Source organism: Eretmochelys imbricata, chromosome 2 (genome assembly GCF_965152235.1).
Source record: "Eretmochelys imbricata isolate rEreImb1 chromosome 2, rEreImb1.hap1, whole genome shotgun sequence".
NCBI lineage: Eukaryota > Metazoa > Chordata > Testudines > Cheloniidae > Eretmochelys > Eretmochelys imbricata.
In genome coordinates this window covers 143,859,458-143,875,918 of record NC_135573.1, presented here as the reverse complement: position 1 = coordinate 143,875,918, position 16,461 = coordinate 143,859,458, and the positions used below count along the sequence as shown (strand labels likewise).

General features: G+C 43.6%; 1 protein-coding gene across 4 annotated transcripts in view; it reads left to right on the top strand.

The window, feature by feature from the left end:
* The window catches only part of MTRR (5-methyltetrahydrofolate-homocysteine methyltransferase reductase), a 123,280-nt gene that overhangs the window by 1,409 nt on the left and 105,410 nt on the right, over window positions 1–16,461 (top strand). For 3 of the 4 annotated variants that reach the window (XR_013345233.1, XM_077810804.1, XM_077810805.1), the window contains exon 2: window positions 12,185–12,339. The exons of the other annotated variant lie outside the window; for it this stretch is intronic. Coding sequence is in view for 2 of the 3 variants with exons in the window: in XM_077810804.1 (XP_077666930.1) it covers window positions 12,196–12,339 (144 nt within the window). In the remaining variant the exon portion in view is untranslated. The remainder of the gene's footprint in view (window positions 1–12,184; window positions 12,340–16,461) is intronic. 4 annotated transcript variants of the gene reach the window in all.

Sequence of the window (16,461 nt, the reverse complement as noted above, 5' to 3'; positions counted from 1 at the left end):
CCTCCCTCACCCTGCCCCACTGCGGGCACTGGCTGTTGCACAGAAAACAGGAAGGTTCCCAGCACGCAGAAGGGGAGCACAACTGGCACTAGGACCCAGGAGGTGGCGTTCAGCTGCAGAGTTTACACACAACAGATACATAGGTCACACAATGGTGTTCATGACCAGCCTTTCATTGATTTACATATGATACCTTACAGGATACCTTTTGGATACATATTACAGCGGTGTGATGTTGGAGGCAGTGAATGTCAGGCCAGATATCAGTTACAGTAGAGTGGGCCTTATGCCAGTGGGCATTGAGGGGCTCTTTGGGTCACAGGCAGCCAGGAGGGCAAACAAATCCCTGTCTTGCTGTTTTCACTGTTTAGAAGACTTTATTTTGGGGCATGTAAGTCTCAACAGATGTGAATGTGGTCAGGTTAAAAGGCATTGATGTGGCCCTCTTGTCAAAATATGACACTTCAGTATTATTCAATTTTATTATCTTTCATTTGGAACCTGTAGCCTAAGTGAACTGACCTACTGCCTTTTGAGCATGTACAGGAAAGGAAGAAGAGTACAGAAAATAGTATCAGTTCAGGTACATATCCTGCACTGTACACGATATTCACCAGTGTGTGAGTCACTGTCGTTTTATGTGAATCATGTAGGCTTCAGTTAGCTTCTTTGTGTGGCAGGGTCTTCGGGTATTTCTGACCAAGAGTGTTTTTCTAATTCAGGACAGATAAAATCTCCTTTTGTAATTTTTAAATAATAAAAAAAAAAAGTTGGCAGTATTCAAAGATAAATAACTGAAGTAAGCCTGTTCAGATAGCATGTAGTTTTACTAGACTAACACAGGTACCTTGACCTGTTCAGAAGAGACTTGTGAGAGGTGCACAGAAGGCCAAGTGCCCCTCCGGCAGCTTGCCCAGATGGGGAGAGGAAGGGGCGGGACCAGAGCCTCTTCCAGCCACGCTGACTGGTGCAGTTCAGTTGCTAACTGGGAGAGCTCCTGGCAGTGGCAGCAACAGGCTGCCCCCCGCCCGTGCTGAGCTTCTGGGGACAGTGGCTGAGCAAACCAGAGCACCCGCGCCCCTGCAGCATGCTCAGAGTTGGCTCCTGTCCTCAGAAGTCAAGCCTAGGCAGGGAGCAGGCTGCTCCTGCTGCTGCTCCCTGCCCAGGCTCAGGTTCCAGGGACAAGAGCCGACTCTAAGAGTGCCGATGGGGCGAGCGGGGTGGGGCTCCGACTTGCTCAGCCTCTGTCCCGGAAGCCAAGCCCAGCCACAGCCAGGCACTCTCCAAGGCAACTGCTGTGCTGCACTGGGCAGCATCTAGGAGTGCCTCCAGGGCCTGGCTACTAGGGGAGAGCCGGTGGAGCTTGGGAAAATTTTGGGGAGGCACCAGTCATCTATCAGTTTTGCTCTTGTGCTGCTTAGGAATGTTGTGACAAACACTGGAGCTCTTCACGGAGAAGGAAGCGGATGGTGGCCCAAAAATCATGGGTTGAAGAAGGGGTAGAACAGAGCTCTGCTCCCACAGTAGTCAGACTTTGATGTGGAGGGAGAAAGCTCTTCTTCCATTCTCAAAGCCAGAGGTGGGGAAGCTTCATACTGTAGAACTTCAGAGTTACGAACACCTTGGGAATGGAGGTTTGTCATAACTCTGAAATGTTTTTAACTCTGAACAAAATGTTATGGTTCTTCTTTCAAAAGTTTACAACTGAATGTTGACTTAATACAGTTTTAAACTTTACTATTCAGAATAAAAGTGTTGTTTTAACCATCTTAATTTAAATGAAACAAGGACAGTTTCCTTACCGTGTCAAATATTTTTTTAAACTTTCCCTTTATTTTAGTAGTTTACGTTTAACACAGTATTGTACTGTTTGCTTTTTTTTTTGCCTCTGTTGCTGTCTGATTGTGTAATTCCGGTTCCAAATGATGTGTGTGGTTGATTGGTTGGTTCGTAACTTTGGTGTTCTTAACTCTACTGTACTTAGCCACTTACTAGCTTTAGGCAGAGAAGAAAGATGGATGTCATAAATATAAAGGGAAGGGTAACCACTTTTCTGTATACAGTGCTATAAAAGCCCTCCTGGCCAGAAGCAAAGTCCTTTTACCTGTAAAGGGTTAAGAAGCTCGGGTAACCTGGCTGGCACCTGACCCAAAATGACCAATGAGGGGACAAGATACTTTCAAATCTGGAGGGGGGGAAAAGGCTTTTGTCTGTCTCTGTCACACAGATCAAGGATGCAAGCCCTCCAACTCCTGTAAAGTTAGTAAGTAAGCTAGCTAGAAAATGTGTTAGGGTTTCTTTGTTTTGGCTTGTAATGTAAATTCCCTGTGCTGGAGGAAATGTGTATTCCTATTTTTGTGGTTTTTTGTAACTTAAGGTTTTGCCTAGAGGGTTTCTCTATGTTTTGAATCTGACTGCCTGTAAGATTATCTTCTGTTCTGATCTTACAGAGGAGTTCTCTCTTTTTTGTTTTTTTTTTTTGTTTTTTTTTGTTTTTGTTCTTCTAATAAAGTTCTGTTTTTTAAGAATTTGATTGGGTTTTTTGCATCTTAAAAATCCAAGGCTGGTTTGTGCTCATCTTGTTTATTCTCAAGCCTCCCCAGGAAAGGTGGTGTAAGGGTTTGGGGGGATATTTTGGGGAAAATAGGAACTCCAAGTGGTCCTTTCCCTGATTGTTTGTTAAATCACTTGGTGGTGGCAGCGTTCTACCTAATCCAAGGGCAAAGACTTTTTGCCTTGGTGAAGTTTTTAACCTAAGCTGTTAGAAATAAGCTTAGGGAGTCTTTCATGTGGGTCCCCACATCTGTACCCTAGAATTCAGAGTGGGGAAGGAACCCTGACAGATCCTATGAGCAGGGCCAGGGAAAGCATTCTGGTAGAAATTCTGGTACCTGGGGTGGTGGGATTCTCACCAAGACATCTCCCATAGACTTCACTGGCTCTCCCTCTCTTAACCTTTTGCATCTGTTTCCGGTAATAGGTTTAGTCCTATTGCCAGTAAGTGGTTCAAGCCCTGTCCATTGCCATCAGTTGCAAAACAAATCAGGTTGACACAAACATCCACTTGCTGAGGACTATGTACAGCTGGTATTTTGTTTATATGGATTTTTATTTCAGAGGCTTTTTTTCTGGATTTAATCTGATATTTTAAACTATTCACTTCTCGCCAGATAGATCTAGTGCAGTGGCTCTCAATCTATTCATCATTGTGGGCTTCATATGCGGCCTAAAATGTGTTACCTGGGCCAAAGGTTGAGAACCACAGTTTCCCTCCCAACCCCCCATGCCTATGCCCAGCGCCCCAGCCCCCACCCAGAGACCCCTCCACAGAGTCGGGTCAGGAGCAGACCCCGCTGCAGGTGAGGGCAGCCCCAGACCCCAGTGCAAGGGCAAGACAGCCTGGCAACCCGGATCCCGCTGCTGGCCCCTGCGGCCTTTAGCATGCAGCTAGGCCGCAGCTGTGTGCTAATTGGGCTGCATACGGCCTGCAGGTTGAGAGCCACTGGTCTAGTGAGATCATTTGAGATCAGAGGAGTCTCTGATAAGCGAAAGTCTTGCCCCACAGAAGGTTTCTATATTTGTGGAGCTATGGAGAGAAATGCTGATGATGATCCATGTTTATATTGTATTCTGAGGTCCTAGAATACAAATCGCTTTCCACCTTGCTAAAGCTTAAGTATTGGTGTGTTTTCCATTCAGAATGATTCAAAAAGCTTGTTAGCCAGTTACCCTTTAGTTCCAGTAGATGAGCTAATGTAGAAGAATATCTGTATTTCAGCATAAATGTGGTTGCATTGTGGCATCAGGCAAAGGAGTTGGCTGTCTCTCTCTTTGAGGATGTGAAAAGTAAAAGTTTAGAAGAAACAGACACTTAGCCTCTTGAAATGTAATTTCACCTCGTTCAGAGGGAGGGGAAGCCAATCAGGATTAACGTACAGGATTTGGATTTGCAGTCTGAATCCAATCTTTAACATACATGTGTCAACGTTTGACTCAGACTCACAATTTATCAGACCACTCTGTTTTATTAGCAAAGCTGCTCTGCTAATACATTTAGAAGTGAGCCCCCCCGAGTGGGGCTTGTGTCTTTTAATTTATACAGTTTTTTGGAGAACAAGTTACAGAGAAGTTACAGACAAAAGAAAAAGATTTTAGTCACCACCCTTCGAGATCCCTGAGACCAGTCACGTATCTTCAATTACCTGCCACCCTTAACAATCTCCTTTAACAGCTTCCAGTTAACTTAACTAATTGCCCTTCACACCTTCCATTCTGATGCCTGCTTCTTAGACGTGCTAGCTCTATCTAAATTGCTTCTCCATTCAAAAGCTAACTGTCCCTACGTGTGCTCCCTCAGATACTTCGTAACATGTTTTGGCATGCCCTCTCATGTACAATGTATCCAGCATGTCCCCTTATACAATGTTATACTTCCACAATCCCCCCTTTTGGTCAAGGCTATGCCCATGACCAATGACTTACTGGATTCCGTACATCAATCGTTCTTTTTCATTACTTTCACTGGTGACATTTAACAACATTAGATTAGCACTCTGGTTAGGGGTAACCTGATGGATGGTGTGTCTTGTGCAGTTTTGGATACAACAAGAAATCAATTGAAAACACACAAAGATTATTAGAATTCCAAATAGGATAGTCAGGATTCCTTGAAACAACCAGTTTCCCAGACTAGAGAAATTGAATAAGTTACTTATCCATTTCCACAAGGAACTTGGTTCTTCGTGGGGAAGGTATGCAATTTGCTCCAGATGGCTAGCACGATTTATTACCTCATTAGTATTATCAGGTATGCATACACAGCATTCTGTTCCAATTAGAGCACAGGTTCCTCCTTTGGCTGCCAGCATTATATCTAATGCCTGACGGTTTTGGAGGGCCACTTGTCGGACCGCTCCTGCTTCTTTGGCTAGAGCTTTTAAGCTCTCTCCTGTTTCATTGGCCATGATCTCAACCACCACTTGTGACCTTAAAAGCCTTTTTGCATGGTGGATTACCCCCCCTACTGGGACTAAAGAAATGCCAACAGCTTCTTCCCAGGTTAGGGGGCTTATGTTATCCACATACCATTTAGCATCTGGCAAGACCCTCCTTTTTCGCCTGAAATTACGGAGGCGATTTCGTGGGAGGGATTGAAGCACCCAGAATTGTGGGAAAAGCTGAGCAGGATAACAGATACCTGACCAATTTGCTGGTAACACAGTGTAAGCATTTTCCCCACAAACCCAATGATGTCCCATTAAAGCTGGGAAGGGTTGATTGCAACCCTTTGACATGTAAGAATTTACGAAGGAGGAATAGTATCCCCCAAAGGGCACAGGATGATTTTCACTGGGAGAAGAGGTAGCATTCACATGATATTTGTAGATGGTGCTGTTTTTCTCAGGGAGGCTGTAGGGGGAGCAAGAGATTGAATCTTTGGTTTGATCCCAGGTTGAGCGGAAGTTTATCTTTCCATACCCGGTGCGCCATTCTCCAACTTTGTTTGAATAGTCCCATACACAATGGGACACGATGTATTGGAGACAGCTGCTCCTCCCTAGATTCAGCCCTGTCCCATTACACACCCAGCACCAGTGGCCCTTTCCTTTCACCACACTTATAAGTTTAGGAACATATGTTTTTCCCAGCCCCCAAGTGTCATTTTCCTTCCATGTCCTTTTAAGTGGACAAGGTTCTCCAGCAAGCTCTGAGGAATTCAAAGGGATTGCCATGGTGGGGATACTAGCTTGTGAGTGAGCTGGGATGTGGCTGCAGACCCAGCAATTAGAAATATTCAGGATCTGAGGTATCTGCACCTGTTGTTGGATGAAAGAATTGTCACTGTCACACCCAGACCCTCAGGACACAGTAGCTGACGATTAAGCTTCTCAAAGGACACATGTTGGAAGCAGGACCCTTTCTGGTTCCGACAACCCCTTTCGAGGGAACCGCAGTCACGGTTTTACGTCCACCAGGCAGCAGGCGCTAGGCTCACTACTGCTTCTTGTTTGTTGGGTCCTGCTGTCTGCTTACCCTCTGCTTCTGGCAACCCTTACGAGAGCACAGATTGTAAGGTATTGCAGGCTGTTCCTCTTTGTCTTCTGGGGTTGAAGCTGGTTCTGCGTGGTCTTGCAGAGGTGCTTGATCCCCTTGAGGTGGCGCTGGCTTACACTGTGAGGCGTGGATACATGCAGCGATGCCGGATAATTTCACTGCTGTCTGGGTGGTGAGCGGTACCTGGTATGGACCCTTCCACCGGGGTTCCAAGGCGTGCTTCCGAAGGTGGTGCCGCAGGTAGACCCAATCACCAGGCTCAAGAGTGTGACAGGCAGCAGAGGTGCGTTCCGTCGGCCAAGCTGCTCGCACCTGCGAATGGAAGGAGCTCACAGCTTGCATTAACCCTTTGCAGTACTGGAGGAGCGTGCTGTGAGTTAGGTTTAGGTCTGGGGCTGGGGTAATAGTAGCCATTGTTCGCATAGGGCATCCCATGATGATTTCAAATGGACTCAATTTGTGTCTCTGGGATGGGGATGACCGAATTTCCATAAGGGCCAGTGGTAAAGCAGCTGGCCAGTTTAACCCTGTGGAACTACAGATTTTTGCCAGCTTATTTTTAAGCACACCATTTCGCCTTTCAACTGCCCCTGCACTCTGTGGATGGTAAGGGCAGTGCAACAGGTGGGTGACATGTAATACCTGGTTTAGATGTTGAACAATTTTTCCAGTAAAATGTGTTCCCCGGTCACTGGACAAAGTGGCAGGAATTCCCTTGGTAGGGATAATGTGGTTTAACAGACATTTTGCAACGGACAATGAATCAGCTTTGCGACAGGGAAAGGCTTCAATCCAACCTGAAAACAGACATATTATAACTAAAATGAATTCATATTTCTGACACTTTGGCATTTGTACAAAATCAAGTTGCCAGTGTAGGAAAGGTGCTTGAGGCAAACCCCGGAACCCTTGTGTTACTTTTACAGATTTGCCTACATTGTGGCTTTGACAAGTAACACAAGTGGCACAGTGGCGGGTTGCAAAGGAGCTGAAATGGGGAGCCCACCACCCCGCCTTACTCATAGCAGAGACCATCCCCTCCTTGCTGACATGCGAAACACCATGTAGCAGGGCAGCTAGAGACAGGTAGAGTGAGGGGGGGCTACAAAGGTACCGGTGGGCGATCGCCAAAGGGAATCAGAATGCAAAGAGCAACCCAAAGCACTCCAGGAGTCTTTCTCTGTTTCTGGGGCAGAGTCCTGGAGCTGAGCGAGATGAGACAGGGATGGTGGCATTACAGAGACAGAGAGGGGACCAAGAAACGCTTCTGGTGAAGGTTTTATAGTGGCGGCATGTTTTGCAGCAGCATCAGCAAGTGCATTACCTTTTGCCACCTCGGTGTCTACCGCTGAGTGGCCAGTACACTTAACAATTGCCAAGGCAGACGGTAGTAAAACTGCATACAGGAGGGCGGCAATGTAGGGGCCATTCTTGATAGGGGTACCAGTAGAGGTAAGAAAACCTCGAGCCTGCCAGAGGGTGCCAAAGTCATGCACAACCCCAAAGGCATACCGAGAATTAGTAAAAATAGTGGCAGAGAGCCCCTCGGCTAGAAAGCAGGCACGGGTTAGAGCAATCAGTTCAGCCACCTGGGCAGAGGTCACAGAGGGTAAGGGCGCAGCTTCTGTGGTCTCAGAGAGAGAGACCACAGCGTACCCTGCAAGAAGGTGGCCTTGGTCATTTCTATAACAGGACCCATCAGTGAATAATACCAGGTCAGAGTTAGGGAGAGGTACATCTGAAAGGTCGGGGCGCAGGACAGTGATAGCGGAGACAGTTGCAAGGCAGTCATGGGGTTCACCATCACTAGGTAAAGGAAGGAGGGTAGCAGGGTTTAGCTGGGAGCAGCGCTTAATAGTGATATGTGAGGCTGAAAGCAGCAAAAGTTCATACCTAGTGAGGCGAGCAGAGGAGAGGTGAGCAATGTTGCGTTGCAGAAGGAGAGTTTCCACAGAATGGGGAACCATGAGAGTGAGAGGAGAGCGGAGGACAAGGGACTCAGACATCTCGACCAGGCGCGCTGCAGCAGCTACATAGGCAAGGAGGTAAACCCTGGGCTACAGGGTCCAAGGTTGCAGAAAAATAAGCCACTGGGCGATTTCTGTCACCGTGTTGCTGAGTAAGAACCCCGAGGGCACAAGCAGATTGTTCGTGACAGAAAAGGGTAAAAGGCTTGTCATAGTTAGGTAACCCTAAGGCAGGGGCAGAGGCTAAATTCTGCTTAAGGGAGATGAAAGCAGCATTTGCTTCGAGTGGCCATGGCATGGGGTTAGGTACAGAGGATCGAGTGAGTTCTTGGAGTGGTTTAGCCAGAGAAGCATATTGGGGAATCCATTGCCTACAGAACCCTGTCAAGCCTAAGAATTTTCTGACCTGGCATGGAGAGCAAGGTTGGGGAAAGCTAAGGATGGCTTGTACCCGGGCTGGAGAGAGTGTACGGGAGCCCTGGGAGAGAAGGAAGCCTAGGTATTTGACAGAGGTTTGGCAGAGCTGCAGTTTTGTGCGAGAAGCCTTATGACCCTTGTTTGTTAAAGCTGTGAGAAGTGTTAGTGAATCAGTTTCTGAGGCAGACAGAGAGGGGGAGCACAGGAGTAAGTCGTCCACATATTGGATCAGTGTGGATCCTGATGGGAAAACCAGATCAGCGAGATCCCTGGCTAGGGCTTGAGAAAAATAGGATGGACTCTCTGTATACCCCTGGGGAAGGGTAGTCCATGTATATTGCTGACCCTTGTAGGAGAAGACAAAGAGATACTGGGATTCAGAGTGAACTGGGACAGAGAAGAAAGCAGAGTACAAATCTACAACAGTAAAGTGGGTTGCATTTGGAGGAATAGACGCTAGTATTGTAGCAGGGTTAGGAACCACTGGAAAAGAAGTGGGGGTCGGGTTTGATCCGGATCATTGCACAGGACTGGGCAAAGGGGGGCGCTCGGACTAGCGGTGGGAGAGACTGCATCCAATTGAACTGTTAGTTTTTTGATACAATTTTTAAGAGAGGTGAGTTTTGACTCAGTCCGTCTACGATTTGCCTCTTCCCACCACTGCATAAAGCAGTCTACTTCTCCTCTCTCCAATTTGGTTTTTGGGAGGACGAGTTTGCTTTTTAAAGCGTCCACTCGATCCTTGTCCCAAAAACCTAACAGTGGCCACTGTAATTTGGACCATTTTTCAAGAAACCTACAAGAGTCCGGACCCCTCCTAAAATACATAAAATAAGCTGGAGTTCCCTTAGGGAACTGTTCTACCTTAGACTTCTGATTATCCATCCAGGAGGACTTCACACAGCATTCACACAAGAAGGAAATTCGGGCTCAGCAGAGCGGTACCCGGTGCAACACACAGAAAGGAGCCCACAGGCTACTGCCTCAACTGCCCTTGCTTTCACACCAGGGATTATACCCAAGGCATGGTGCGGCTGCAGCTGTGCAGATTCCACTTATTCAGACCGTGGGGACGGGGACCCCAGGGTCAGCCAGTCTCCGGACAGGGATGGCTCCCAGATTCACACACACACCACGGGGAAGACGGATAGACACAAAGACAAGACAGTCCTCAAACCGGTTAAAGCACAAAAATAATAATTACCTGAGATGTCTGATTCCAGAAGCTGGATCCAAAGACCCCTACCCAAACAGAGTGGGAACCAACAAGTTCAATGGCGTAGACTGCGCTGCTGCTGTGTACCTTTGTCTCATGGAGGATCACTTGGACTAAGCGTCCAGGCGCCGGCTGCCATGATCGTCCTGCAAGGCAGTCAGGGATCACACAGCCTCAGTGAAGCCGCTTGCCATCTCGGTGGAACCTCCAAATTGTCAAAGTTTGACTCAGACTCACAATTTATCAGACCACTCTGTTTTATTAGCAAAGCTGCTCTGCTAATACATTTAGAAGTGAGCCCCCCGAGTGGGGCTTGTCTTTTAATTTATACAGTTTTTTGGAGAACAAGTTACAGAGAAGTTACAGACAAAAGAAAAAGATTTTAGTCACCACCCTTCGAGATCCCTGAGACTAGTCACGTATCTTCAATTACCTGCCACCCTTAACAATCTCCTTTAACAGCTTCCAGTTAACTTAACTAATTGCCCTTCACACCTTCCATTCTGATGCCTGCTTCTTAGACGTGCTAACTCTATCTTAATTGCTTCTCCATTCAAAAGCTAACTGTCCCTACGTGACAGGTTTCAGAGTAACAGCCGTGTTAGTCTGTATTCGCAAAAAGAAAAGGAGTCCTTGTGGCACCTTAGAGACTAACCAATTAATAATAATAATAACAAAATAAATTGGTTAGTCTCTAAGGTGCCACAAGGACTCCTTTTCTTTTTGTCCCTACCTGTGCTCCCTCAGATACTTTGTAACATGTTTTGGCATGCCCTCTCATGTACAATGTATCCAGCATGTCCCCTTATACAATGTTATACTTCCACACGTGATATACGCTATGTAATTCCTGTTGAATAGGAAAAAAGGTAAATTTGTACCTTTGTTTTGTGTGTAAAACTTATTTCTCACAGATTGCAAATTCAGACAGATTTTTTTTGAAGAGGTCTTCATAATTATTAATATTAAATTTTATGTAAAATGGAGTATTTTAATACACCAAAATGCAATGAAAGATTTATTTTTTCTGTGTAGTTACTTTTCCCATCATTTAAGGGAATTGAGGCATGGTACTTGCACTGTACCACTAACAGATATGTCTTAGTTCAGCCACTCTAATTTATAGGACTACTTAAAGCAGTAAAGGATTACTCTCATGCATTACCTGCAATAAAGCTATGGAGAGCAATGTCCTGTCTTATCAATAGAGCACCAGACATGCAGTGCTTTTCCTTTGTACTCAGACTGTGCTTGGTGTAGATCCTGTTTCCCAGGGGGAAGAGAGGAAAATGCAGTTGTCATTTTGTCACAGGCTCCACTATATCAAAGCATGTGAATCATAAATTGAGTCTGCTGTAATTGATCATGTGGGTGTGCAGGGGGAAGATGCAAGAATGATGAGAAATCAGATTTGAGCACATGAAAAAACTCTTTCAAAGAGAACATTTACTTTAATACATGTTCAGTTAGCACAGTAACTATAGTCATGAGATTTTTTTTACTGGAGTTTCACAGCAGCAACAAAATGGTGACACAGAAGATTAATGTACAAAGGATTAATTTACAATATATATAGAAGGTACAAGCCAGTTGTCATTTTTTCTTGCCAGTTCCAGTAATCTTCCTTCTCTTGTCTAAAGGTGTTTTAAAATTTTGACATGCACATAAAAGAAAATCTTGAGAGAGTAGTTCGTGTAAAATAACTTCCTTTTTTGTTATTAAAGGAGAAAACATAAATATATGCTGTGGGTTGTAAAAAAACAAAACAAAAAAACCAGAACCCAAAACCTAATGTATATTTGGGGGAGGGAATCACATTTCATATGAGGGATTGCTTTGATTTCTTTAATATATATTCTCATTCGAAGGAAAAACATACTGATATTTATGCTGTTATTAGATTAGAAATACTTAGTTTTTGACTCATGGAGTAAAGAATAATAATAATAAAGTACAGAGCCAAACGATGAAGTCATTATTCCTGGAAAACACCTGTTGACTTCAGTAGCTCTTTGATCTGTGTATAAGGGCTTTAGAATTTGGCCTACACTGGCTAGAGCAGAAATTACTTGCATTGGGAAAGCTTAATTTTTTTAAAAATAAGTAACAAAATGCACTTGTTTGTATGTTTACGCTGTTGGCTTCACCAAGTGTCCACCCATTCCTCTTATGCAAACTACAAAAATATGTCAGAATATACACCAGTTTTCTGTGGGAAATAAGGGATCATGTGACAAATAGCAGCATTCAGTTTTGTGAGAATCATTGCTCTGTTGCTTTGTTTCCAAGTAAAGTCAATGAAAACCCACATTAATATGGTGTGTTGCTGTCACCAACTGGTCCTTCAAGCCTCAATCCTGCAAGGATCTTTGTGTAGGCATATAGGGGTCAACCTGCATGGGACTCTCTCTAGTCTAGGCCCCTTGGTCTGCATTTTTAATGTAGAAACCAGGTATCTATTTTTCTATAAATGATCAGGCTTCGATTTCTTTGTATGAAGTAAACCTGCCTTTCCTTTTCCTTTCTGCAGTGTAGTTAAAAATGTGCTGTGAAATAAAGAGGAGGTTTTTGCTGCTTTATGCAACACAGAAGGGACAGGCAAAAGCCATAGCTGAGGAAATATGCACGCAGGCAGATGCACATGGATTTGAAGCTGATATTCACTGTATAAGTGAGTCTGACAAGGTGAGATACTCTATGCTGGTTTGGAAAATAGACTTTTAAGAAATGTATTTCCCTCTGTGTGCTCCTATAGTAGCCATTAACAGTAATGGAAGCTATGTGCACACATAGAGAAGAGAGTATATCACGTACATTTATATTTTCATAACATCCATGTCAGTGGTTTGGATCAGTACTAACTGAGGCTTCCACCAGCCTTGTAGCAAATGTATCCTTTTTATGGTTAATGGTTTGCTTAGAGTAGTAAATGAGTATATGAATATTCTTCTCTGTGTGTGTCTACACTAGCATTAAAGTGGCCTGTTGAAATGATTCTTGGACATGCAGAAATGAGTTGCTGGAATTAATTCAGTACTTAGTGGATGGGAGGCAATATCATTTAAAAAAAAAAAAAAGCACAACATTTTTTTTAGTTTTATTTATTGTTTGTATTATGACAATGCCCAAAGAACAGGCTGGGTGGGTTCTATATATACGTAGATCCCAATATGGCAGTCAGATCCATGCAGGTTTATCTCTGTGATATGTAGAATCCCCACTGAAGTTATCCAGTCTAGCTTTGTTTACATAAGTGAATTTACAGTTGCTAAGGATGACACATGATATCCGCGTGATCCAGGAAGTAAAGACCTGATAGAGTGGGGTTGTGATTTTGATTCAGAATAATTAAAATTCTTTGGGGGGTTTGTTTTGTTACACCTATCTAGTAAAGGGAGTTCTAAACCAATGTGTTTTTAAGAACTCAGGAATCCCACACCCTCTGTTAAAGGTTGTGAAAGGACCAAATCCACACATCTGGGTCCTCCAACAAGAACAGAAAAGATAAAACTTGACATTCCTGATATTCCTGTGGAAATAGGTAAGCAGAAAACAAAACCTATTCTGGAGATCAGGGTTGGGTGATATTTTCATGTAATCAAAGGAGCAACAGAGAACAAAAAGGTAAACTATTTACTGTTCTCAGGCCATCTTTATGGGAAGTACTACTTGTTTGTCAGCAGAGCTTACACTTCTGAAAGAGCACTTATTGTGTAATATTACTTACAGTAGCACATCTTGTGTATTTTATACACATTAACAATTCTTATGGAGAGTACATAAAGCAAGCCCAAAAGGTGAGGGAGCCTCCAATCTACTTCAGAGCAGTTGTCTCTTCCTTCCACACACTCTACAGACTGCTGTGGAGGCATCTCCAGGCCTGTTTGGCTGGAGGTGGCCTGCTACTGGAACAAGTCTATTTTGTCAGACATGGAAAGTTGGCACTGAGCTGTGATTTACTGCTGAGATGAAATGTTGCGCAGATGTGAGAATTTTTTGATTAAAGTTTATTATTTATTTTGGTAAGAGAAGAAGACAATTTGTATAGCTTTGCAGATCTCTTCAATTACAGGTTCCCTCACTCCTTGTCCAGGGAGCAGCTGTACCTGAATGGAGAGGCCTTCTATTTGGCTGGGACAAATCAGGGAAAAATATACCAGGGCTACGCCTAGGTTTTGTGGGGCCTTGAGTGAAGTCCGACATGGGAGGCCTGAGGGGGAAAAATTCTACAATCTGCACATCTTGTGTGGTTGTGCTTGTGTCAGGTCAGGGACTAACGGCTGGCTGAGTTAGACTAATTTTGCCAATAGGGAAAGGGGCATAACAATTTTCCAATATCTCCTATAAGCACTTCCATGAAGCTGTGCATGCGCATGCTCACACATTAAGACATGGATGGAGCAGGCCCCATGCCACCTCTTCTCTTTTTTACCTCCTGACTTTGCACTTAGAGGGTAGCACAGAAGCCAGCATCTGAGAGTGCAGGGAGAGAAGGTCTTGACCTAGCACTGGTCACTCAGGAGTGACCTCAGCTGGAGGGTGGCCCATGACCTATCAACAACAGCTAAGCTGCCAGGGCATCTTTGATGCTTTTATGGTATGTCTGCACTGGAAAAAAAACAACAAAAAAACAACGCTCAGTGCCAAGGTCTACATGTTCAGGCTTGTGGGGATCACACTACGGCAATAAAATAGCTGCATAGACATTCCAACTCAGGCTGGAGCTCGGGTTATGAAGTCTTTGCTAGGAGGGTGGGGTTCGGGGTTCGGAGCCTGAGCTCTAGCCTGAGCCAATACATCTGCATGGCTATTTGTAGTGCTGTAGCGTGAGCCTGAGTCCGTAGACCCAGGTTCTGAGACTTGCTGTTGCAGTGCTTTTTTGCGGTATAGACATACTCTTAGTTACTCGAATGGGCCTGCTACAGGGATAGTTCCGAAAGCAATAAAGGAGAGCGATTTATGCCATAATTGCTGAAGTCTCATGCACATACATGTATGGAAGGGTCTTGACTCTTCTGTATGGTATGCTAGCCCTCTTACTCAGAGCGTGTCCCAAGGGTTTGTGGTTCTGTAGAGCTGTATGTGACTGAATGCCAGCATTGCCAGCCTTGCCTGTGGATTGGTGGAAGACTCTTTTTAAGCATCATTATTTTGATTCTGATATATACAAAGAAAAAGATGATGCATTGTCCTAATTGTGGGTTTATTCCTGCACAGCTATATTATAAACATTAGAGCTGGCTTTGTCTGAGGGGTTGAGTTTGGGTGTAAAACAGCAGCTGTACCGAAATACATTTCACATTTTAGTTTTACAATTTATATTGGAAACAGCTAAAACAAGTTATTTGAAAAGTTGCAAAATAAAATGTCCTGACAGATCTTGTTTTCTTGCCTTCATTCGTAACTCAGAAATTTTTAGAATTATATAATGGTACTGGGTCTGTGCAAGTGATGTTTTTGTGTGCCTTGAGAAAGAGGTGGAAGACCTAGCAATTTACATTATTATGGGTATGAAAAAAGTCACACAAAATCTTAAGTTCTAAATTAAGACCTAATACTGCCTTTATGATAAGACCTCCTATTGTCTGTACTATAGATACTTAAATTAGGAACTAGTAGCCTAAGCTAGATACTGTACATCTGTGTCGTACCTGTTATTTATAACTTGTCATAACCTTAATATTTAAATGTAAGCATTTTGTTTAAATAAAAGCACTTGGAACGTGTTTAAATTAAAAATGTCTTTTTCACGTGAACTGCTGTCTGTTCATGTGATTCCAAACTTACCCTGCAGGGATACTTTAGAGGGTGTAGATGTCTGATTAATCAAACTGACAGTTGATATGCTTTTGCCACTAAGCTCACAGTGCAGCTGCAACCACTTTTTTCTTGCTATGGACAACTTGACTCATCAAACAAGTGGAATTGTTTTCACATGAGAATTTCAAATGCATGTAAATAAATGAAAGAGTTGGTTAAATAGTTCTTGTGAAAGCAACATATAACACTTAACAATCACTTAAAAAGGAGATATGCAAAAGATGCGTTTTCCAAATGATAGGTGGCAGATACTGTAAAGGGCCACATTCTCAGAACACCACATGTAAGTCTGGATATGCAAGTAATTATGTGCTCAGAATTTTGCCCTTAATTGATTGGCCATACAAATGATAAGGTGTGAGATTAAAGCCGTGTTGAAAATTTGACCCTAAATGTGCAGATGCCATTATTTCACAGGATTAGTATGGATACCCCTGTATTGCTTTCACACTTTACAAAAATCTTATGAAAGAGGATGAGAGGGGTAATGTTACTGAGTGCAGTTTTTTTTTTTTTAAACCATACTGCAAGACAGTGCTGTTTACGTCTTGTACAAAAAAGAAATGAACACTGGTCTATTGTGTAACACCACTGGCATTCTTTAGGTTAATTATACATACATCATAGAGTTAAGAGATGACCAAGCAGTTCAGACTTCTGACATGAGTTCATGCGATCTGATAGTCTTTTTTTCTTTTCTTCTTCTATACAGACTGTTTCACGTATTAGAATAGGTTAATAAACAAGAGGTTACAAGCAAAAAAAAGTAATACAAAGTGAGAGAATGTTGCATCCACCAAATAAACTCTACATTATTTAGAAGGCTTACTATGGTCTCATGCAAATAAGGAAGAAAAGAGAAGAGAGAGCATAAAAATGTGGGATGAGGGGAAAGTAAGAGACCATTCAATTGTAAAAGACAACACTGCCAGGATCAACTCTTTGACTTGACTATAAATGTGTATTGGGTTATACTTTTTAATTTGC